The sequence below is a fragment of the Pelophylax lessonae genome (assembly GCF_965119305.1).
Source record: "Pelophylax lessonae genome assembly, chromosome: 4".
NCBI classification, from domain to species: Eukaryota; Metazoa; Chordata; class Amphibia; order Anura; family Ranidae; genus Pelophylax; species Pelophylax lessonae.
The window spans coordinates 404142791-404167637 of record NC_138771.1 but is presented as its reverse complement, the minus strand read 5'-3'; the positions used below and the strand labels follow the sequence as shown (position 1 = coordinate 404167637).

At 46.0% G+C, this 24847-nt stretch overlaps 1 protein-coding gene across 1 annotated transcript in view; it reads right to left on the bottom strand.

Annotated features, from left to right (window-relative positions):
• The window catches only part of SEC24A (SEC24 homolog A, COPII coat complex component), a 195163-nt gene that overhangs the window by 107190 nt on the left and 63126 nt on the right, over positions 1–24847 (bottom strand). The window contains exons 4-6 of the mRNA XM_082252885.1: positions 14589–14669; positions 10067–10233; positions 8311–8495 (exon numbers count right to left, since the gene is read on the bottom strand). Of these exons, the coding sequence (XP_082109011.1) occupies positions 8311–8495; positions 10067–10233; positions 14589–14669 (433 nt within the window). The remainder of the gene's footprint in view (positions 1–8310; positions 8496–10066; positions 10234–14588; positions 14670–24847) is intronic.

Sequence of the window (24847 nt, the reverse complement as noted above, 5' to 3'; positions counted from 1 at the left end):
CTCATGCGGAGGTGGTTTTGTTCGCAGGACTGGAAGACTCCGCTGGATTAGGTGGCGAAACATGTTTTAGTGACTCCATTAATGGAGAGGGAAATCTGCACCACAAGTGTATAAACACACTGTAAGGGACACCCCACTGCGCTGTCTGCACCACAAGGCCCAGCACAGCACTACCCCACCACCTGACAGCTCACAGTAAGCTTCTGCACAGCGCGCGGCGATCAGTAAAAAGGCACATCTGCTATTAGCACTAGAGGCCTGAACAGATGGGGGCCACAGACCACCAAGCTGGGGGGAAGGGAGACGCGATTGGGAAGGAAGGGGAACCGGGGGGTCTGACCATCCTAGGGAGTGGCCCACACCCGCCTCAAAACCTGCCAGGGGTAGAGGGGTGGGGACAGCTACTTACCGCACCAGGAACAGGGGTGGGCACCGCTCCAGACAGGACACCGCTCCATCGTAATGCGGGTGCTGTCGTCCAGAAGGAATGCTGCAATTCAAGCCGAAGCCAGTTCGTAAGCACCCTCGTGAGACGTTTAACTTGCAGGCCAGCCCCCTCCAAAAACTGAATACTTATAGCAGGAAGAAGGAGTATAACCCCAGGGATTGCCCCATAGGCGTGCTCAAGTTTTTCTCTGCCTAGCATCCTACTCCTGTAAGGGGCAGCATAACCCTACAGTCATGAAGATGAAGAGCTGTGTCCGTCAATGAACGAAAGGAGAAAGTGTTTTTTAGAATGCCAAATTTATCTTATTTGTCACGACAAGGAATCTTTTAGGGCTCGTTTAAACTAGCTTCGACATTAGCACACATTAAAGATGCTTTTTGATGCTTCAATTATGCTTTTTTGAAGCCTGGCAAAAGCCCTGTGTGATCCCCCCCCCCCCACTCAGTAGTAACCCCCAGCTCTGATGATCCTCTGGTTTGCGGATCCTCCTCTCACCTCTCGCTATATTGCTCCCACGCTGCGCATCACGTGTGAAAAGTTTGAAGCCTAGCAAAAAGCCCTGTGTGTTGATTTTCTGTTTTAAAGGGGCTCAATAGAACCCAAGCTCAGTATTATTCCCACTAAGCAGTTCCCCAGCTCATTAGTACCCCCCACTAGGCAGTAACCCCCAGCTTTGCTGATCCCACGCTCAGCAGTAAACCCCCCCCCCCCAGCTCTGCTGATCCCACGCACAGCAGTAACCTCCCCAGCTTTGCTGATCCCACGCTCAGCAGTAACCCCCAACCCCTAGCTCTGCTTATCCCCCGCACCGCAGTAACCCCCCTAGCTCTGCTGATCCCCCACTCAGCAGTAACCCCCCAACTCTGCTCACCCCCCCGCCACTCAGTAGTAACCCCCTAACTCTGCTCACCCCCCCCCCCCCACACTCAGTAGTAACCCCCAACTCTGCTCATCCCCCCCAATCAGTAACCCCCAACTCTGCTCATCCCCCCACTCAGTAGTAAGCCCCAACTCTGCTCATCCCCCCACTCAGTAGTAAGCCCCAACTCTGCTCATCCCCCCCATTCAGTGGTAAGCCCCAACTCTGCTCATCCCCCCCCACTCAGTAGTAAGCCCCAACTCTGCTCATCCCCCCCCCCACTCAGTAGTAAGCCCCAACTCTGCTCATTCCCCCACTCAGTAGTAAGCCCCAACTCTGCTCATCCCCCCACTCAGTAGTAAGCCCCAACTCCGCTCATCCTCCTACTCTGCTCATCCCCCTACTCAGTAGTAAGCCCCAACTCTGCTCATCCCCCTACTCAGTACTAACCCCCAACTCTGCTCATCCCCCTACTCAGTACTAACCCCAACTCTGCTCATCCTCAGTAGTACCCCCCAGCTCTGCTGATCCCCCCCCCCCCACTCAGTATTTACTCCCAGCTCTGCTGATCCTCCTCTCACTATGGCCCCTGCTTACCTCTCGCTATATTACTCCACTCTGCGCATCAAGTGTTAAATTGCTATTTTTTTCCTGCTCCATTCCCACAGCTCTGCTGACTCTTTACCGCTCACATGTGCCGTCTACTGGTTGCTCCGCTTCAGTCCAGACCCCACTCACCTTCCTGCTGCTGCACGCTGTACATCAGATGTGACATCTGCACCAGACACTTTCAGAATATATACACATGAACAGGAAGTGACTGCTGATGAGGTCTCTCCAGTTCATTGTTGGTTTACCATTGCATCTTGAGATACCTCATACCTGCAATACCTACAAAACAATGTGAAGCTAAAGCTGAACAAAAGCCTCTCAAAAGCTGCAGATGCTGTAAGCGAGCTTGGTCATCGACTTCTATGGAGGCTTTGAAGATGCTTTAAAAGCACCAAGAAAGCAACACGGAGTACAATTTTTGAAGCAAACCAAACCCCAAATGTGTAAACAGGACTGTAAGCTTATCATTTTATTTAGTGACAAGTGCTTCAGAGTGCTTTTAGGCTCCATGCACACAGGGCGTCATAAAAACGTGCTCCAAAGCTGTTTACATAACGCCGGGAAACAGCAGCTGTAAAAACGTGCTTTCAGTAGCTTTTCCTACTAGCGTTATTGCACGTTTGGCCACAGTAGCTGTTAGCAGCGTTTTTTCTGCCTCCATTCAAAATCAATGGTTCCCTATGGGAGCCTATTGATTTGAATGGAAGTCACACCGCAGGTCGGATCAGGGTGATCCGACTTGCGGTGCGACCTGCACTGTGAGAATCTTGAGGGGGAACTCCACGCCAAAATGGGGAACAAAACGGCGTGGGGTTCCCCCCCAGGTTCCAAACCAGGCCCTTCGGGTCTGGTATGGAATTTGAGGGTAGCCCCGCGCCGAAAAAGACGGCGTGGGGTCCCCCCCCAAAATCCATACCAAACCCTTATCCGAGCATGCAGTCCGGCATGCCAGGAAAGGGGAGGGGACGAGCGAGCGGCCCCACCCCCCCTGGATCATACCAGGCCACACGCCCTCAACATGGGGGGGGTGTGGGTGCTTTGGGGCAGGGGGGGCTCTGCACCCCGCACCTCAAAGCACCTTGCCCCCATGTTGATGAGGACAAGGGCCTCATCCCCACAACCCTGGCCGGTGGTTGTGGGGGTCTGCGGACAGGGGGCTCATCGGAATCTGGAAGCCCCCTTTAATAAGGGGGCTCCCCCAGATCCCGGACCCCCTCCCTATGTGAATGGGTATGGGGTACACTGTACCCCTACTCATTCACCCCATAAAATGCAGTGTATGGAAATAACCACAGGAGACGTTTTGGAAAAAAATTAAAAATCTTCATCCGGCTCTTGTCCTCTCCGGGGGTCTTCTGCTGTCTTCTCCTCTCCGAGGGTCTTCTGCTCTTTTGCTGTCCGCCCTTCTTGTCTTCTCCTCTCCGGGGGTCTTCTCTCCAAGGGTCTTCTGCTCTTTTGCTGTCCGCCCTTCTCGTCTTCTCCTCTCCGGGGGTCTTCTGCTGTCCGCCCTTCTGCTGTCCAATCTTCTTGTCTTCTCCTCTCCGGTCTTCTGCTCTTTTGCTGTCGGCTGTCCTTCTTCCTCCGGTCCTCCTCCGACGATGTCTCCAGCGATTATGCCGGCCTCTGGTCTCTGCAGCTTATTATATAGCCATTAGGGGCGTGGCCGCCAGATGACGTCATCGGGAGACCACGCCCCCTTGTGTCACAGATGACATCATCTGACACAAGGGGGCGTGGTCTCCCGATGACGTCATCTGGCGGCCACGCCCCTAATGGCTATATAATAAGCGGCAGAGACCGGCATAATCGCTGGAGACGTCGTCGGAGGAGGACCGGAGGAAGAAGGACAGCCGACAGCAAAAGAGCAGAAGACCGGAGAGGAGAAGACAAGAAGATTGGACAGCAGAAGGGCGGACAGCAGAAGACCCTCGGAGAGGAGAAGACAGCAGAAGACCCCCGGAGAGGAGAAGACAAGAAGGGCGGACAGCAAAAGAGCAGAAGACCCTCGGAGAGGAGAAGACAGCAGAAGACCCCCGGAGAGGACAAGAGCCGGATGAAGATTTTTAATAAATTTTTTCCAAAACGTCTCCTGTGGTTATTTCCATACACTGCATTTTATGGGGTGAATGAGTAGGGGTACAGTGTACCCCATACCCATTCACATAGGGAGGGGGTCCGGGATCTGGGGGAGCCCCCTTATTAAAGGGGGCTTCCAGATTCCGATGAGCCCCCTGCCCGCAGACCCCCACAACCACCGGCCAGGGTTGTGGGGATGAGGCCCTTGTCCTCATCAACATGGGGGCAAGGTGCTTTGAGGTGCGGGGTGCAGAGCCCCCCCTGCCCCAAAGCACCCACACCCCCCCCATGTTGAGGGCGTGTGGCCTGGTATGATCCAGGGCGGGTGGGGCCGCTCGCTCGTCCCCTCCCCTTTCCTGGCATGCCGGACTGCATGCTCGGATAAGGGTTTGGTATGGATTTTGGGGGGGACCCCACGCCGTCTTTTCGGCGCGGGGCTACCCTCAAATTCCATACCAGACCCGAAGGGCCTGGTTTGGAACCTGGGGGGGAACCCCACGCTGTTTTTTTCCCCATTTTGGCGTGGAGTTCCCCCTCAAGATTCTCACAGTGCAGGTCGCACCGCAAGTCGGATCACCCTGATCCGACCTGCGGTGTGACTTCCATTCAAATCAATAGGCTCCCATAGGGAGCCATTGATTTTGAATGGAAGAAAAAAAACGTATATCGTGGCTTAACGCACGTTAAGCAACGTTATGGAGCCTTTAGCAGCGTCAGACGTTTTTTGCAGCTTGACGCTGGAGCTCCTGAACCCACAGTTCCTGGGTTTTTTTTGGAGCTGTAAAACGTCTATGCCACTTGGAGCTCCTAAAAGCTCTATGTGTGCATGAGGCCATAGAAAAACATGGATGGGCGTTCTGCAGCTGCAAAAAAAAACGTCTGACGCTGCTAACAGCAGCTGTAAAAACGTCCAGTGTGCATGAGGCCTTAAAAAGCATTTCCAATGCCACATTTTGAAACAAGTGTAAACAAACCCTTACAATCATATTTATAAACAGTACTAGATCATCTTTACCAAACAAGTAATCTGTAGGTTTTTGGTGCATAAAAATAACAATAGATTTTATATATTTACGCTTGGTTCACATTGGGGTGGCTTTAAAGTCGCCCGACTCTGAAGGCGCCCCGTACAGCATGACTTCAGCGCAGCTTGCAAACTACTTCTATACTACAAGTCAATGCAAGCCCCTCCAAAGTCGCCCCCAAGTAGTGCAGGAACCTTTTTCTTGAGTCGCTCCGATTAGAACGGTTCCATTGCACTGAATGGAGCACGACTTCTCAGTGGACTAAGTCATCTGACAAGTTACCCCAGTGTAAACCGAGACTTTAGAACCGGGTCTGTGCGGGAAAACCGCAGACCAAACAGGAATAAACATAACTGCCAATCACGTTTAACTTCCGTAAAACTAAGAGGGGTATATGCTAATGCCAGGAGCCTAGCTAATAAAATGGATGAGTTGGAAATGTTAGTACATGAGGAGGACATAGACCTTGTGGGAATAACAGAAACTTGGTTCGACCCCTCACATGACTGGCTGGCCAATATCCAAGGGTATTCGGTGTACCGGAAGGACAGGGTAGGAAAAAGAGGGGGAGGGGTATGTCTCTACGTCAAGAACAATATAAAGGTGCTAGAAAGGAGTGACATTACGGATGGGATGAGCATGGATTTAGAATCTGTGTGGGTTGAACTCGATAGGGAAGAAGATAAGGGAAAAGTAGTTGTGGGGGTTTGCTATAGGCCACCTAACCAAGGGGAGGAGGTAGAGCAGGAATTTTTAGCACTAATGGGTAAGTGGCAAAACTGGGATCAGTCATATTGGGGGACTTCAATTATCCCGACATTGACTGGGAAGAGGGGACTACACACTCACATAAGGCCCGTCTATTCACGGAAACCTTACTGGATAATTACATGTCACAGTTGGTGGATTCCCCTACTAGAGAAAATGCAATCCTGGATCTATTGATCACTAATGACCCAGACATAATCTCGGAGGTAGGAGTCCAGGACAACCTGGGCTCTAGCGATCACAGGATGATCACATTTAGTATAAATAACAATATAAAAAGGCAAGTGGGGAACATAAGAACCCTAAACTTCAGACGGGCAAACTTTCCAAAATTGTACTCATTGATGGAAAGGGTAAACTGGGACCAAACCCTGGGATCCCTGACCACAGAGGAAAAATGGGAATGCTTTAGGAACATATTAAGCAAAGGCATCTTGCAGTGCATTCCTATGGGGAATAAATTTAGAAGAGACAAAGCCAAACCTGGCTGGCTAAACCGTAGCGTTAAAAAAACTTATTAGGGGAAAAAAATTGGCCTTCAAGAAATATAAATCAGAGGGCACAGTATCGGCCTTCCAGCAATACAAGGAGGCAAATAAGAAGTGTAAACACGAAATCAAGATGGCTAAAATCAACTTTGAGAGACAAATAGCGGAGAATAGTAAAAAAAAACCCAAAGAAATTCTTTAAATATATCAACAGCAAAAAAACTAAGGTAGAGCATATTGCACACATAATTAACGATGATGGGAGGATGGTTACAGAGGACACTGAAAAAGCAACCGTGCTGAATGCTTTTTTCTCGTCAGTCTTTACTCAGGAAAAGGAGGGGTACACTGACCATGACTGTTTGGTTAGTAGTAATACACAGGACTTGCCTCTATGGCTAACAGAGGGTGAAATCAGGGAAAGACTGGATAAACTTAACACAAACAAATCACCAGGCCCGGATGGCGTACATCCGAGAGTGCTCAAGGAACTCAGTATGGTTATATCTAGACCACTGTTCCTGATCTTTGCGGACAGTATTAGGACAGGAGATGTACCAGGGGATTGGAGGAAGGCTAACGTGATTCCGATATTCAAAAAGGGCCAGAGGCATATCCCGGGAAATTATAGGCCTGTCAGCTTGACATCAATAATTTGTAAACTTTTGGAGGGGATGATAAAGGGACTATATTGTAGAATATGCTAAAGACAACAACATCATCAGCAGTAACCAGCACGGGTTTACAAATGGGCGTTCTTGTCAAACCAATCTCTTAGCATTCTACGAGGAGGTGAGCTAGATAGGGGGGAGACCAGTGGATGTGGTGTACTTGGGTTTCGTTAAGGCGTTTGATACAGTTCCCCACAAGCGCTTAATTTATAAAATAAGGTCTGCAGGTATCGACAGCAGGGTTTGGTCTTGGATACGGAACTGGCTAAAAGGCCGTGTCCAAAGGGTGGTAATAAACAGCGCATACTCAGACTGGTCTGAGGTGGTAAGCGGGGTCCCCCAAGGCTCAGTCTTGGGACCAACCTTGTTCAATTTATTCATAAACAGCATTGAGGACGGGATCAGTAGTTCGTTATCAGTTTTTGCAGATGACACAAAATTGGCCAGGGCAATAACTACACAGCATGAAGCAGATATCCTACAGAATGACCTGGACAAAATTACGGAGTGGGCAACGACATGGCAAATGAGGTTTAACGTGGAGAAGTGTAAGGTTTTGCACTTGGGGACTAAAAACATAAAAACACAATACACGTTAGGAGAGGAACCCTTGGGGGAATCAAAAATGGAGAAGGATCTGGGAGTCTTGGTTGATGATAGATTAGGCAACAGCATGCAATATCAAGCGGCAGCTTCCAAAGCCAACAGAATATTAGCATGCATAAAGAAAGGGATGTATTCCAGAGATAAGACTATAATCCTTCCACTTTATAAAATTCTGGTCCGACCGCATCTAGAGTATTCTGTCCAGTTCTGGTCGCCAGTCCTCAGGAGGGATGTGTTGGAGCTGGAGTCCAGAGAAGGGCAACTAAACTGATTAGGGGGTTGGAGGACCTTAACTATGAAGAGCGGCTGCAATCGCTCGATTTATTCTCCCTGGAGAAGAGACGTCTGAGAGGGGACATGATAGCAATTTATAAATATCTTAATGGGGATCTCAGCTTAGAAAAAAAGCTGTTCATTCGAAGGAATTGCATGAGGACTCGAGGACATACAATGCGATTAGATGAGAAGCGTTTTAACCTCAGGCAACGTGGGGGGTTCTTTACTGTTAGGGCTACAAGATTGTGGAATTGTCTACCACAGGAGGTGGTTTCTGCGGGTAGTATGGTGACTTTCAAAAGACTCTTAGACTTGCATCTCAAGGATCAGGAGATTAAAGGCTATGTTAGATGATTACAGTCACACACACCTACACAGGTTGAACTGGATGGACTATTGTCTTTATTCAACCTCACCTACTATGTAACTATGTAACTATTAAATATTTTATCAAGAACACTCAAAATTAAATAAACCTTACTCTGGACTACAATTGAGTTTCCGAATATCTTCCTGTATACAGGGTGTAGGGGCCTTTACTGGTGCTGGTGGCAAAATGTTCCTCTCTTGGAGAAGGTTCACAGCTCGTAGCTCATCCAATTGCTGTGCTTGATGAAGACTCAGACCCCCCACCGATGATGTCAAATTATTCATCCCCATGTTAGGCTAGAAGTAAACAAAATTATAATAAAATGGTATATTAAGAATGTTCAGAGAAATATGAGCAATTACAGCAATATTTCACATGTTCTGGTAACAAAATTCATTGGTTGTTTTAACCAGGTTTTTTCTTCCTAAAGGGTGTGTACGGAAGTGTTTATAGAAGAATTGTGTGCAGAATCAAAAATCACATGCGTGCTGTGCTGCAGTCTGTCACTATCATCACAGATGTTTTTTGTTTTTCTGAGACACCTATGACAGTTGTTTTACCAGTTAATTATGCCAGTATTGTTTCAAACTTCCTGTAACAGGGTGACAACAGTATTCATTCTTCAAATAAAGCACAAAGAAATATTGTCATCCTGTAGACAGCAATGAAAAAAAAAAAAGGAAGAAGAATCCAAAAAGCAGGGCTTCCGTTAAAAGAAGATGCTTAAATGGACTCAAAATAGGCATTGGTAAGGTAAAGTTTAACTTTACGAGCAGTTGGGGTCTTTACTGCAGAAGAGACATGCTTGTGTGTTTTCTGCAGTAACTGGCTAGACTTACTAGCCAGCAGCATCTGCATGAGCAATCAAGATGTAGACAAAGCAGTCTTAGATTGACAGCTAACAGTTACAGTAACAGGGTTTTTTATGCTTTTGGATAAAAAGTTTAAAACTATGTAAAAAAAATAAAAGCAGAACATTGTAAGCACTCCTGTCAGTGGTAAAAGGTTTGACCCAAACCCTGTAAATGCCACTTTTGCTAAACAACTTGGCCTGCTAAAAGAAGAGAAGTAATAATAGATCCACTAGCAGAATCAATGTGTGATATAATTAGGTTACGGTATCATGTACAGTATCTCACAAAAGTGAGTACGCCCCTCACATTTTTGTAAATATTTTATAATATCTTTTAATGTGACAACACTGAAGTGAGACTTTGCTACAATGTAAAGTAATGAATGTACAGCTTGTATAACAGTGTAAATTTGCTGTCCCTTCAAAATAACAACACACAGTCAATGTCTAAACCGCTGGAAACAAAAGTGAGTACACCCCTAAGTTAAAATGTCTAAATTGAACTCAAAGTGTCAACATTGTGTGTGGCCATCATTTTCCCGCACTGCCTTAACCCTCCTGGGCATGGAGTTCACCAGAGCTTCAAAAGGTTGCCACTGGAGTCCTCTTCCACTCCTCCATGATGACATCATGGAGCTGGTGGATGTTAGAGACCTTGCGCTTCTCCACCTTCCATGAGAATGCCCCACAGATGCTCAATAGGGTTTAGGTCTAGAGATATGCTTGGCCAGTCCATCACCTTTACCCTCAGCATCTTTAGCAAGGCAGTGGTCGTCTTGGAAATGTGTTTGGGGTCATTATGTTGGAAAACTGCCCTGCAGCTCAGTCTCCAAAGGGAGGGGATCCTGCTCTGCTTCAGTATGTCACAGTATCTGTAATATCACTAGCAAAATCATATTTTATTGTAAGCATATTCAATGCCGTGAGAAAAACATATCCATCAAATCCTTATGCCATATGCCAAAGAACAATTTTTCATGTAATGTAACAATAGCGTCTTATTCTGCATACTACCTGAGGCATTGGCTGCGGTGGAGTAGGATATCGCTGAGTAGCAGTTGTTAAAGTTGGACCTCCTGGTGGAAAAGCATTCTGGTACCCCAGAGGTAGCGTTGGGTATGCATTTCTGGTGATTTTAGGATTCTGAGGAGGTGGAGGAGGCTGAGCTGGATGAACCATCCCTGTGACACAAAAAAAATAAAAAAAGAAGATGTAATTATAATAAAAACGGATCATTTAACAAGCAGGGCACAACCAAAGCCAGGAGTTTGCAACAGCTGAAGGCTGGCAAGTCCCCATTACTCATCCAGGAAGACTAAGGACATACTGTAAATCCAGGGCTTCATGAACCTGACCGGGGAGTGGCCCTAGGCTTCCTGCCCTCAAAGTGTAATGATGCAGAAAGTGCATCAACAGGTGTAACACCTTTCTCTGCATAGAGAGCTGCACACCACTGCGGAACAGGGCCCTGAACGCTGTGTGGCCCGATATCTTCAGAAAAGAGGACTATAAAAAGAGAAACTATCCAGGTGGCTCTGAGATGGGGATGGGGGGGGGGGGGCAGGAAAAAAAAAAAGTTAAAGATTAAGTACACTTTTTAGTCCCCCAGCCATGCACATAGGAATGTAAATACTTGCCCTAAATGAGCCTCCTTAAAAAAATGGCTATTGCGTTAAACACAACAGGTACCATCGTGCATGCTGGAGTAAGAGTAACACTATGGAAATTATTTAAAATTAACTGTATCGGCTTTTAAAAACCCTTTGAACAATTGTGGGTACAAAAGTGTGGGGTCTGGTATGGATTTGAAGGTAAACCCCGCGCCAAAATGTAAAAAAAAAAAAAAAAAATTTTAGAGGGTCCCCAGACTCCTATCCAAGCATGCAGCCTGCCAGTTTAGGAAAAAGGAGGGGACGAGCGACTTCCCCCCCCCCCCCCCTTTCTGAACCATACTTGGCCACATGCCCTGAACATTGGGGGGGTGTGTGCTTTGCTTTCCCAAAGCAATTTGTCCCCATGTTGATAGAGACAAGGACCTCTTTCCCACAACCCTGGGCTTGTGGGGGTCTGCGGGCAGAGGGCTTATCGGAATCTAGAAGCCTCCATTAAAAACAGGGCCCCCGGAATCCTCCACCCCCCCCCCCATGTGAAGGAGTAGGAGATACATAGTACCCCTACCCATTCACCAAAAAAGTATAAAAGTGAATAAAGACAGGTGCCAGTTTTTGACAATTCCTTTATTAAAATAAAAAAAACTATGTCCCCCGATTTAGATTCATCAACAATCATGACGCAGTCACCACCAGCCCCGAAAAACAGGGGGGGGGGGGGAAAAAAAAAAAAAAAGCAAGCTCCACTTGCTACAAGTGATCCTGCAAACTGCCTGCACCGCCGTGTGACATTTCCTAAATAGCTATGAGGCGGGGGCCACCCGGTGACATACATCACCTGGTGGCACCTCCCCCCCCCTGTGACGTCGCTGGCCATCGCATGCACTGTTGATGACGTCACAGAAGCGGTGCCCCGAGGTGACATCGACGGGTGGTCCCACCCCATAGCTATTTAACCCCTTCTCCTTAGGTGGATGTCAAATGACGTCCTGGAGTTTAAGTGGTTAAATCTGAATGATGCCTGCAGAAGCCAGATGGAAATCGGTCATCTCTATGATGTCACGTCCAGACCGTGTATTCAGCTGGAGAGCCTGAGATTGGTTGTTTAAAGAGGACATGTCATGCCCTATTCCAGGTTTACATTCCTTGTAATTGGAATAAAAAAAAAAAATAAAAAAACGGTAAAAATAACAATAGTAAAAGAAAATTTAAAAATAAAAAGTTACAAAAAAAATGTAAATAAAAAAAAAAAAAAAAATTTAAAAGCGCCCCTGTCCCCACACGCAAAAGCGAACGCATACATACCCTGCGCCTTCATATGTAAAAATGGCATTCAAACCACACAGGTGAGGTTTGACTGCGAACATTACAGCAAGAGCAATAATAATAGCCAAACCCTTCCTCTAACTCACAGGTATTTTTCAAGGTTCACCTATGGAGACTTTTAAGTATCAAAGTTTGGCGCCATACCATGAGTGTGTGCAATTTCAGAGCGTGACATGTTAGGTGTTTACTTGGTGTAACATCTTTCCTATTGTAATAAAAATAAAAAATAAACACAACACACTAACTTTACTGGTTTTCTTTTTTAATTCATAAAACTTTTTTTTTTCCTAAAAAAAAAAAAAAAAAGCGTTTGAAAAATTGCTGCGCAAATATTGTGTGACATAAAAAGTTGCAATGACCACCATTTTATTCCCTAGGGTCTCTGCAACAAAAAACAATGTTTGATTTTCTAACAAAAAAATTATGATTTTTACATGAAGGAGAGGAGTGCCAGAATAAGCCCGGTATGGAAGTGGTTAAGGAATGTCACATGGCGCAGGCAGTCCGGGGGGAGTGTTTGTGATGAGCAAAATTTTTTTTTTTTTTTTTTTGGCGTCGGCATGACTGACCCCCAACACAAAGCACCCCCCCCCACATTGAGGGCATGTGGTCATGTATAGTTGGGAGGGAGCGTTTCCTTGTCCCCTCCCTTTCCTGACCTGCATGCTCGGATAAAGGCCGGGTATGGCTTTTGGGGGGGAACCTATGCCATTTTTTTTTCTTAATTTTGGTGGTGTTCCCCTCCAAATCCATACCAGATCTAAAGGGAAAACTGGTGACAGCTAATGACTCATCAGTTGTTAAGGATGTGGCGGACGGCTTCAAAAGCCCGCTCCTTAGCAGCCAGCTATATAAACAGTGTTTTTAAACTGCCACGACTAGCAGAGTGCAATGTGCAAAGTGCAATGTACATCTGAAGAGTACAAATGTGATATACAGTGCTTAATAAACATGCAATTGCTTTTGGGGGGGGGGGGGGGGGGTTGCGGGGTTTCCATCTTAAGCAGAAATATGGCTGTGTAAGGCCATTTCACAACTTCATGAAAGGGTCCCTTAACCACTTGCCTTCTGTGCACTTAAACACCCTTCCCATCCAGGCCAATTTTCAGCTTTCAGCGCTGTCACACTTTGACTGACAATTGCGCGGTCATGCTACACTGTACCCATATGAAATTTTTATCATTTTTTTCACACAAATAGAGCTTTCTTTTGGTGGTATTTAATCATCTCTGGGTTTTTTATTTTTTACAAAAAAAAAGAATAAATACAAAAAATTTTGAAAAAAAAAAAAAAAGTTTTTCTTATTTTCTGCGAGTAAATTTTGAAAATAAATTTTTCTCCTTCACTGATGTGCGCTGATGAGGCGGCACTGATGGGCACTGATAGGCTGCACTGATGGGCACTGATGAGGTGGCACTTATGGGCACTGATGAGGTGGCACTTATGGGCACTGATGAGGAGGTACTAATATGCCGCACTGATGAGCACTGAGAGGCGGCACTGAGAGGCAGCACTGAGAGGCGGCACTGATGAGCACTGATAGGCGGCACTGCTGGGCACTGATAGGCGGCACTGCTGGGCACTGATAGGCGGCACTGCTGGGCACTGAGAGGCGGCACTGCTGGGCACTGAGAGGTGGCACTGCTGGGCACTGACAGGTGGTACTGCTGGGCACTGAGAGGCGGCACTGATGGGCACTGATAGGCGGCACTGATGGGCACTGGCGGATGGCACTGGACACTGACGGGTGGCACTGATGAGTGGCACTGATGGGCAGCACCATCAGTGCCCACACTCAGTGCCCATAGTGCTGCCAGTCAGTGCTCATCAGTGCCTAGATGAGCAGGCACTGATGGGCACTGACTAGCAGCACTATGGGCACTGATTGTGGGCATTGATGGGGGGCACTGATGGCGGGCACTGTGTGTGTGTTTTTACCTTTTAGTAATCAGGGCACTGGTGATCGGTGCCCTGATTACATCGCTGTGTGTCCCCAGCGGCTGTCGGCTCCCCCTCCTTCCTCACACTGCAGCTCCGTGTGAGGAAGGAGCGCCGGCGATGAGAGATGATCTCATATGTTTACATATGAGATCATCGCTCATTGGACGGCCAGATCACGTGGTGAATGGCCGCTGTGATTGGCCATTCACCACGATCTGTGATCGGCTGTGTCCAAGGGACACGGCCGACACAGATTTTCCCCGCAGCGCGCTCGCGGGAGCGCGCTGGGGGCGTGTCACTGGGAGGCCGTTTAAAAACGGCCTCCCGAAAATTCGAGTCCGCGCTGCAGCCGTATATAGGCTGTAGCGCGGACGGGGGGAGGTTAATAGTCATTAAGTGCCCTCTAGTTAGCCAGGAGAATGGTAGAGGGAGGGCTTGGTCACGCAAGACAGGCTTCCTAGTAGAACTAAGGTTCTAAGCTAGCAAAGGTAATTTGCAGCTTGTGGTGCTTGCCAACATGGCTGTTGAAATCTAGGAAACTATTGTGGCACAAACGTGGGTACTGTATGGCCAGTATTGTGTTATTAAAATTTTAAATGGCTGACAAACTAGTGTTATTAGATGCAAACAGTCCGAGAATACGGAAATTAAACTCTTACCCATGAATCCACCACCTTCTATGGTATCGTAGCTGTTTTGAACTGAAGTGCTATCGCTGGTTGGGGGCTGAGGACCAGAACCTAAAAAAAGAAGAAAAAAAACAAACCACACATTAAAAGTAATCATAACTTATTTTGCTTGGCGATTTTATTGAAAAAAAGTAGAAGAAAAAAAAAAAAACACACGTACAAAATGTGACATGGCTAGTTTTGAATAAAAAAAAAAAAAAATCTGACTGTAATCAAGACTATACATGGCCATTTTGACACCTTTTTACGAGCTTTTAATATATGGAAAAAAAAAAAAAAAAAAAAAGAAGAACACACCACAACCCTTGCATTTTTATTTGATTTTCTACATAATTGAATTCATTTTGGTTGCTCAAAACTGAGAAACAACTGAAACAGTGGGTAGGCTAAACATTGCTATAGCTACTTTAGTTACATACAATTGTTTATGCAATCAGAAGCTGGTGCATAGCTTGCAAAATTGCTAGGTGTATGGCATACATATGGACTGGAAGGGAATATATTTTTGGTGATGCAAGAGCAATTCTTCTTTTATTACGTGCAAAAATATCCCAAACATTAGTAAAAATCTGTCACCACTAACAAAAAACTTCATACATTTTATTGCAAGCATATTCAATGCAGTTAATGAAGAAGTACATCCAGAAAATCATTATGCCATATGCCAAAGGACAATTTATCATGTAATGTAACACTCAAAGGCAACAATGTCTTAAGCCTCGTACACACGCAACGAATTTCCGCCGAACAGTCGTCCGTCTTTTGTCCAGAGTGGTGTCTGTTGGTTGGAATGTGTTCTAGACTGCACACGAATTTTCCTGTACAACAGAATTCTACTTCAGAAGTGATGTCATGTGTTGGATTGCTTTCTATGTTTTCTTTTATCTCTGAGCATGCCTAGTCTTGCTCATAAGATTTTTCCCCGTCAAAATCTGTACTAATGAGATGAAAATCGGACATGTTTTGACGGAGGTCAAAAATTTTAATGCCTGCACACCAGGATTTTTTTCGGCCGAAAGTCGGAGTCGGATGTCGGAAGCACCATACTCACAAACTGAAAATCGGCAGATCGGTCTTCGGATGAAATTTCCCGGCCGAATTTCTTCTCGTGTGTACGGGGCTTTATTCTGTATACCACCGAGGCATCGGATGCAGTGGATCTTAGATTGACAGCTAACAGTTACAGTAAGGGCTCTTTCACACGGGCGTTCCGTTCAGATCCGCCTGTCCGTTTTTTAGGCGGATCTGATCGGATGCCCCATTCAGCCCTATGGAGCAGCGGTGACATGTCCGCTGACACCCGCTGCCATCCGCATCCGATCCTGTCCGTGAAATCCGGATGGATGGAAACCCAATTTTCCATCCGTCCTGGGGATCGGATGAGAGCGGACAGGCGGTCCGCTCTCATCCGATTCCCCATAGAGAGCAGCAGGGCTCTGACACCTCCCTCTCCGCACATAGTGTGGAGACGGAGCTGTCATCCGCCGGCTCAGCGGGGATCGGTGGATCGATCCCCGCTGAGCAGAGCACGGTCCGCAACGGAATGCGGAACGCGTAAAAAGGGGCCTAAGAGCCGGTTCACACTACTCCGACTTGGGGCGCGACTTGTGTGCCCTCAAGTCGCCCCAAGTCTCTTGTCATTACAAATTCAATGTAAATGAATGAGAGCCGTCTTAATATGCACTACTGAAGTCACTCCGACTTCAGAAAAAAGGTTCCTGTACTACTTCAAGGCGACCTCTATCAGACTTGTGCACATAAACTTCAACGGGAGTAGCCTCTAAGTTGGATCCTTATCTATTTTAAAGCGAGTTGTTATCAGACCTTCCAGGAAGAAGAAAAAGATTACCCAGGCATTCCCCGCAGACAAAGTCACCTATCATTTACGTCTCTTCAAAGTCGCGCTAAAGTCGGCGCTAAAAAGTGGCTCCTCGACATTTCGGGCATTAAGATAGGGGACTTGGAATGTAAGGTGTCGGCCTACGCCGACGACATGCTTTTTTCTATTACAAACCCGGCGGTTTCGGCACCCAACCTACTGCAGGAATTGGACCGGTACGGTCTGTGTTCCAACATGAAGGTGAACCTTCATAAGTCCGAGGCTCTGGGGGTGGGGGTCCCGGCCCCCCTCTTGGAGCACTTGTCCTCCGCGCTGCCCTTCAAGTGGACTAGGGGTGCCCTGACATACCTCGGGACTCAGATTTCCTCGGAGTTGTCCAAAATTTATGACTTGAACTTCCCTCCCCTCCTGACCCAAATTCGTGGCTTGCTGCAGACTTGGAATACTGGTCTTCATTCCTGGTTTGGACGCTGCAACTTAATTAAGATGTCGATCCTCCCTAAGATCTTGTACCTGTTGCAGGCGCTGCCTGTGCGGATCCCAGCTTCCTTTTTTACTCAAACCCACAGCATTTTTGTGAAATTCATATGGGCTCACGGGAGGCCTAGGCTGTCTCGTGCCCAGTTGACGCTACCGAAGCATTCGGGAGGCCTGGCACTTCCCGACGTGGCTAAATATCATGCAGCGGTCCATCTTGGCCGGCTGATTGACTGGTGGAGACACAGTGAAGGCAAGTTGTGGGTACAACTGGAACGGGGACAATCTGACGCCTCTCTGGAGGGGTTGCCGTGGGTCAGGGGGGACCTGCCGCGAGGCCTCCGAGATCACCCCACGATAGGCGTTACGATCACGACCACTCGTCGCGCTCTGTCCCACCCCTCCATTTCCGCGCAGGCGTCCCCACTTTGCCCGGTTCTGGGTAACCCGGAGTTCTCTCCGGGACTGAGGGAAGCGGCATTCCGGGGACTGATGTCCCGAGGCGTCTCCCGGGCCACCCACTTCCTCAGGGGGTCTCGGTGGCCGACGTTAGAGGAATTGATGTCGGCTAGTGGCTCCTACAAGTTGGGATTCTGGCACGCTGCCCAGGTACACCACTATCTTCGCTCTTTGCCGGACCCATCGTCTTTCTCCAGGGACCTCACTCCGTTTGAGGAGTATTGCATGGGGAGCGGGAACCTGCCGGGCACGCTGTCCAAATCCTACAGCCTACTGGTCTCTCCGGGGTAGGACTATGTCCTGCCTGGATTGGGCAAGTGGGAGCGGGATCTTCAGTTACATCTCACTCCGGCGCAACGCCTAAAGGTTTATACCCTTGCTTTGAAAACTCCGACCTGCGCGAAACTGCAGGAGTTGAATTATAAAATCCTCACCCGGTGGTATAGGGTTCCTTCTCTCTTGGGCAAGTTCTTCACCGGCACGTCGGACCTTTGCTGGCGGTGCCGGAGTGAAGTTGGCACGATACTCCATGTATTTTGGTCTTGTCCCCGAGTGCGTCCCTTCTGGCGGGACGTCCGGGCCCTCTTGGGGGAACTATCGGATCGGGAGATCCCGGACACCCACGGAGTTCTTCCTGCTCCAGGTTTCCTCTATGCCAATCTCGAAATGCAAAAAATCAATCATCCCTCATGTCTTGAGTGCCGCAAGGGCTTGCATCCCGCTGCTCTGGAAGACGACTAGAGTGCCGACTATTGGGGATTGCATGCGCAGGATGGAGGACATTAACAGAATGGAGGACCTCACCCTCACGAGACAGCATCGCAGGGAACGATACGATAAGATTTGGGGTTTCTGGAATGTCTTCGTGCTTTCCTGACAAAGGAAAGTCTCTGATGTGCGGTTGATTATTACTACCCCGGGAGTGCCCGTGGGTCTGTCCATGCGGGGGATTCCCCCATCTGTTTCTCCCCCCCCCCCCCCCTTCCTCTCCCATTCCTTCCATCATCCCTCCTTGTGGTTTTTGTATGTCGCCCAATCTCGGGCTCAGCCTTCATTTCTCCTTTCCATTTCTGGGATAAAATTGAGGAGCGACGGTCGGGAAAGATTTTCCCCTTCTATATAATCTACCCCCTCCACATGCTCGTATAGGGGCCCGGTTATCCATGACTTAGTGTGGAGGTTCCTGCACCTTCCCTGACTCCGGGGTCGGCACGTTTGACTTTGCCGGACCCTCATTGTTTTTCACTGAGATGTTATGGTTTACATTTTCATTTTATGTCATATTTGATACGTATGCATGTATAGTGCGTGTCACTGATTGTTTTTCGACTGTTGTTCCTTTTCTAAAATAAAATATTTGAAAAAAAAAAAAAAAGTGGCTCCTTCATGGGGCGACTTTGAGTCGGAGTAGTGTGAACCGGCTCCAACAGTGTTTTTTATGCTTTTGGATAAAGTCAAAAACGATGTAAATAAAAAAAAAATATCAGTGGTAAATGGCTTGACCCAAACCCTGTAAATGCCACTTTTGCTAAACAACTTGGCCTGCTAAAGGAGAAGTAGTAATAATGGATCCACTAGCAGAATCAATGTGTGATATAAATTAGGTTACGGCATCATGTCCAGTATCTCACAAAAGTGAGTACGCCCCTCACATTTTTGTAAATATTTTATTATACCTTTTCATGTGACAAAACTGAAGAAATTACACTTTGCTACAATGTAAAGTAGTGAGTGCACAGTTGATTATGTGAGTGGCAAAAAGAAAGTCATTTCTTAAAAGATATCCATAAAAAGTGTCATTTAAAGTTTGCCACAAGCCACCTGGGAGACACACCAAACATGTGGAAGAAGGTGCTCTGGTCAGATGAAACCAAAATCAAACTTTTTGGCAACAATGCAAAACGTTAGGTTTGGCGTAAAAGCAACACAGCTCCTCACCCTGAACACACCATCCCCACTGTCAAACATGGTGGTGGCAGCATCATGGTTTGGGCCTGCTTTTTTTCCAGCAGGGACAGGGAAGATGGTTAAAATTTATGGGAAGATGGATGGAGCCAAATACAGGACCATTCTGGAAGAAAACCTGATGGAGTCTGCAAAAGACCTGAGACTGGGATGGAGATTTGTCTTCCAACAAGACAATGATCCAAAACATAAAGCAAAATCTACAATGGAATGGTTCACAAATAAACATATCCAGGTGTTAGAATGGCCAAGTCAAAGTCCAGACCTGAATCCAATCGAGAATCTGTGGAAAGAACTGAAAACTGCTGTTCACGAACGCTCTCTATCCAACCTCACTGAGCTCGAGCTGTTTTGCAAGGAGCAATGTCCAGAAATTTCAGTCTCTCGATGTGCAAAACTGATAGAGCCATACCCCAAGCGACTTACAGCTGTAATCGCAGCAAAAGGTGGCGCTACAAAGTATTAACTTAAGGGGCTGAATGATTTTGCACTCCCAATTTTTCATTTTTTTATTTGTTAAAAAAGTTTGAAATATCCATTAAATTTCGTTCCACTTCATGATTGTGTCCCACTTGTTGATTCTTCACAAAAAATTACAGTTTTATATCTTTAGGTTTGAAGCCTGAAATGTGGCAAAAGGTCGAAAAGTTCAAGGGGGCCGAATACTTTCGCAAGGCACTGTACCTTTCCTCTCAAGGCCTGCTTTATGAAGACACCATTCTTGCAACGAGACAGAACATAAAAGAGGAGAGGGAGGAGGATTCTGGCAGTTTTGGAGGCATTAAAGCAGAGGATGACATATGTCAATCTTTAGGAGATGGTTTTCAGTCCTCAGAAACCTAAGTAGTACGTGGCTGGGAGGAGACCAATCCAGATAGTGAAATACTCAGTGATCCGAAGACTCTGCTTCTCATGCCTTCGCAAACTTATTCTTCAAAGCCTGCGAAAAGACCCAAGAAATCATGGCATCAAGGAGAAGGATCATTATTGGTTGGCAACCCTTCTTAACCACCGTTGCAAGAGGAAAGTTTCAGAACTCATCCTGCCCTCAGAGGGAGCACAGGATAAAATATCTTGAGGACACCTCAGAGGAGTTTATGTAACACCTCTCCAGACTCTGGTAGGATACAGTCTCATAGAAAAGGTATTTTTGAGGCTTCTGTTGGTCAAAAGAGGAGCAGTGGAGAAGAAAGAGGCTGCCTAAGCGAAGCATTTAAAAAAAAATTATAGTCCTCGGCGCCCAGAGTTGTCAGCTTCAACATCCCAGATAAATGCACACATTCGCCAGCACACCAAGAATCCTCAAATGTCATCCAAAGGTTTTTATTGCAGAAAGATCATATCACAAGAGCAAGTGCAAGTGCAAGTGCAATGTTTCAGAGCCTCGCGGGACCCCTTCATTATAACATGTGCATTTATCTGTGATGTTTTCAGCACCCACTATCAATGAGCTTTGTTCCCAGGAATGTGTGCAAGGAGAATGTAAACAAAAAGCTTCATTATCTCATCGGCAGCGTCTGCATCTTATGGCGGAAGATTATCTAGGGGCAAAAACAGACATGGAGAGCTTTCCAGTAGATGATCCACTGGGTTATGAGAACAGACCACTGGCCAGTACTTGCCCAGTATGCAATTGAGCTGCTATGCTGCCCTGCATCCATTGTGCTTTCAAAATGATTATTTTGTGCTGCCTGAGGTTTTGTGACAGGTAAAAGTGTGTCTGTACACAGACTCTGTAGACCGGCGGACATTTCTCAAAATGAATGAGTCCTGGATTAGCAGCTGCTATCAAGCCCCAGATGCAGATGTTGCCGATTAAATGGATTTGGGATCTGGAATCTCTGCAAGACTAGGCTAGACTAGGCTACATAGAAAGATGGAGAGTCGCGCTAATCCCTTGAAATGCTGAAATCAAATAAATGACTAAATATAAACATGTGAATGTTCAGATCAAATTGATAACTATACAATGGCAGCTGGCACAACAGGAACAAGGATCCAAAAATGCCAAAAATTAAAAAAAATAAAAAAAAGTGCAGTGCCTAAATGACAATAACCCAATGGCTATGGGTAATTGCACATAAACCTGAAACAATGTCCTTTACAACGGTATAAGCATGATTATAATGCAAACATAATTCTGTCTTAATGGGAAATAGTCTCCAAGATGAAAAGAAAGGAGTGATGATAGGAAGCCGCTCCCGCTAAAGGTAGTCTTCACCACTGTGTAAATAATGCCAGGGTACTCTTACCGGATGTAGAGACCTTCAAATTAATGAGAGGTCAAACAGGCATGGGTAGTGTAAACCAGGTGAAAAGGTACCGATCATCTGCCTCCTTAGACTTTTCCAAAGACCAGAATCCAAGGATAAATAAGTTAAAGGACCTTCCCTTGCTCCAACACGAGGACCAGGATGAAATGGACCTACTAAAAAATACAGGGGGAATCCAAACAGTGTAATACGTCCAGATAGCTTTATTTCAAAGCAAAAATAGACAGGTACTCACATGTGAATGTATTGTATACAGCGTGGAATTTCCAAGATGGCCGCAGCAGTGGCGTGCGTCAAACGTGTTCTGACGCGTTTCGTCATCACAGATGTTATCAAAGACGTGGCTAACGTCCGCAAGCACGCTCTTAAGTACAGGAAAAAACGTCAATCAAAAGACTGCGGCCAATGAGCAGATTCCCGGAAGTAATCCAGTGTTGCGAGCTGGCGCTCCACTGTCTGGAGAACCCGGAAGTAGTGGGAACAAAAAGGGTACATGTAGCGGAAACGGAACAAAAAACCGCTGCCACGGACCACAATAAGAAGAATATATGTTACCCAATCAAAATGACAATCAATGTAAGAACAAACCAACATATTGTCAGTATATAAGTAATAAATCAACATTAATATGAGCAATTAAAATACATAAATATAAAAAGAATGGAACGGTCACCCATCCCAGTCATATAAACCATTAAAGGAGACTTAGATGTATAAAAACAAATAAAGTTTTTTTAGTATGACCAAACATGTGATCAGTAGTATATTAGACCACCATACAATCTTAAAATAAAGGAGACCTCTGAATGGCTCCCTACTAGTAAAAAATACTACATATGGTGCTATTAAAAGAACAATATTAAGAAATTAGCAAGAAATAATCGCAGATGCAAGAATCAGCAAGAATGGACAAAGGTAATGATGGTGAACCATATCCATGTGCCCCATGAAACCAAAGGGAATCAGCATGAAAGAGGAAATGAAATACAAAAAACACTGTTGGATAGAAGCTATACCATTAGCCCTCAACTGTTGTTGATATAACAGTTGACATCCCAGTCAGCGTGGAGGCCATAGGGAGTATAGAATCTGAGTTTTTAAATCCAATGGGTTTCCATCTTTGAAATTTCCCTTCTGATATTACTGCCCCTCCAATGGGCCGAGAATCTATCAATACCAATGATAGAAGTGCCCTTAGAGGATTTATCATGGACACTCTAAGTAGTGTCTTGAGACACTGTGCTTAGGGAATCCTCGTCTTATATTTCCCAGGTGTTCGTTCACCCTAAGCTGCATAGTCCTGATGGTTCTACCCACATACTGGAAGCCACAAGGGCATTCCAGTAAGTAGGCTATATTCTTAAAGGTGCAGGTAATAAAGGAATCTATGGTATACGATTTATACCATAAGAACATTTTTCACCAAACATTGAGGGGTACTAAGAAATGACCGACTTTTAGCAGAAGCGGTGGGTGATAAGCCAAAAGTGGTTTACAGGGGATTACCTCCTGTGCGTTTATGGGTGGCACCAAATATTATTAATCCACCTACGACCCGTTCTTTTTTGCCCAGAGGTAAAGGGTTTCGTTCCGTGTAGGAAATGTGTGGTATGCAGAGCTAATTCCATTAAAAGGAAAACCTGCACTTTTAAATCAAATACCACCCATAAATCCTATACCATAGATTCCTTTATTACCTGCACCTCTAAGAATATATCCTACTTACTGGAATGCCCTTGTGGCTTCCAATATGTGGGTAGAACCATCAGGACTATGCAGGTTAGGGTGAACGAACACCTGGGAAATACAAGACGAGGATTCCCTAAGCACAGTGTCTCAAGACACTACTTAGAGTGTCCATGATAAATCCTCTAAGGGCACTTCTATCATTGGTATTGATAGATTCTCGGCCCATTGGAGGGGCAGTAATATCAGAAGGGAAATTTTAAAGATGGAAACCCGTTGGATTTATAATCTCAGATGCTATACTCCTTATGGCCTCAATGTTGACTGGGATGTCAACTGTTATATCAACAACAGTTGAGGGCTAATGGTATTGCTTCTATCCAACTGTGTTTTTTGTATTTCATTCCATCTTTCATGCTGATTCCCTTTGGTTTCATGGGGCACATGGATATGGTTCACCATCATTACCTTTGTCCATTCTTGCCGATTCTTGCATCTGCAATTTTTTTTTGCTAATTTTTTAATATTGTTCTTTTAATAGCACCATATGTAGCATTGTTTACTAGTAGGGAGCCATTCAGAGATCTCCTTTATTTTAACATTGTATGGTGGTCTAACACACTACTGATCACATGTTTGTTCATACTAAAAAAACTATTTGTTTTTATACATCCAAGTCTCCTTTAATGGTTTAAATGACTGGGATGGGTGACCGTTCCATTCTTTTTATATTTATGTATTTCAATTGCTCATATTAATGTTGATTTATTACTTGTATACTGACAATATGTTGGTTTGTTCTTACATTGATTGTCATTTGGATTGGGGAACATATTCTTCTTATTGTGGTCCGTGGCAGCGGTTTTTTGTTCCGTTTCCGCTACATGTACCCTTTTTGTTCCCACTACTTCCGGGTTCTGCAGACAGTGGAGCGCAAGCTCGCAACGCTGGATTACTTCCGGGAATCTACTGATAGGCCGCAGTCTTTTGATTGACGTTTTTTCCTGTACTTCGGAGCGTGCTTGCGGACGTTAGCCACGCCTTTGATAACGTACACGTTTGACTCATGCAAGCACGCCACCGCCATCTAAGAAATTCCACGCTGTAAACAATACATTCACATGTGAGTACCTGTCTATTTTTGCTCTGAAATAAAGCTATCTGGACGTATTACACTATTTGGATTCCCCTGTTTTTTATGAGGTCCATTTCATCCTGGTACTCGTGTTGGAACAAGGGAAGGTCCTTTAACTTATTTATCCTTGGATTCTGGTCTTTGGAAAAGTCTAAGGAGGCAGATAATCGGTACCTTTTCACCTGGTTTACACTACCCATGCCTGTTTGACCTCTCATTAATTTGAAGGTCTCTACATCCGGTAAGAGTACCCTGGCATTATTTACACAGTGGTGAAGACTACCTTTAGCGGGAGCGGCTTCCTATCATCACTCCTTTCTTTTCATCTTAGAGACTATTTCCCATTAAGACCGAATTAGCAGCAGGTTCTATACACGATACAGATGCGCAACTT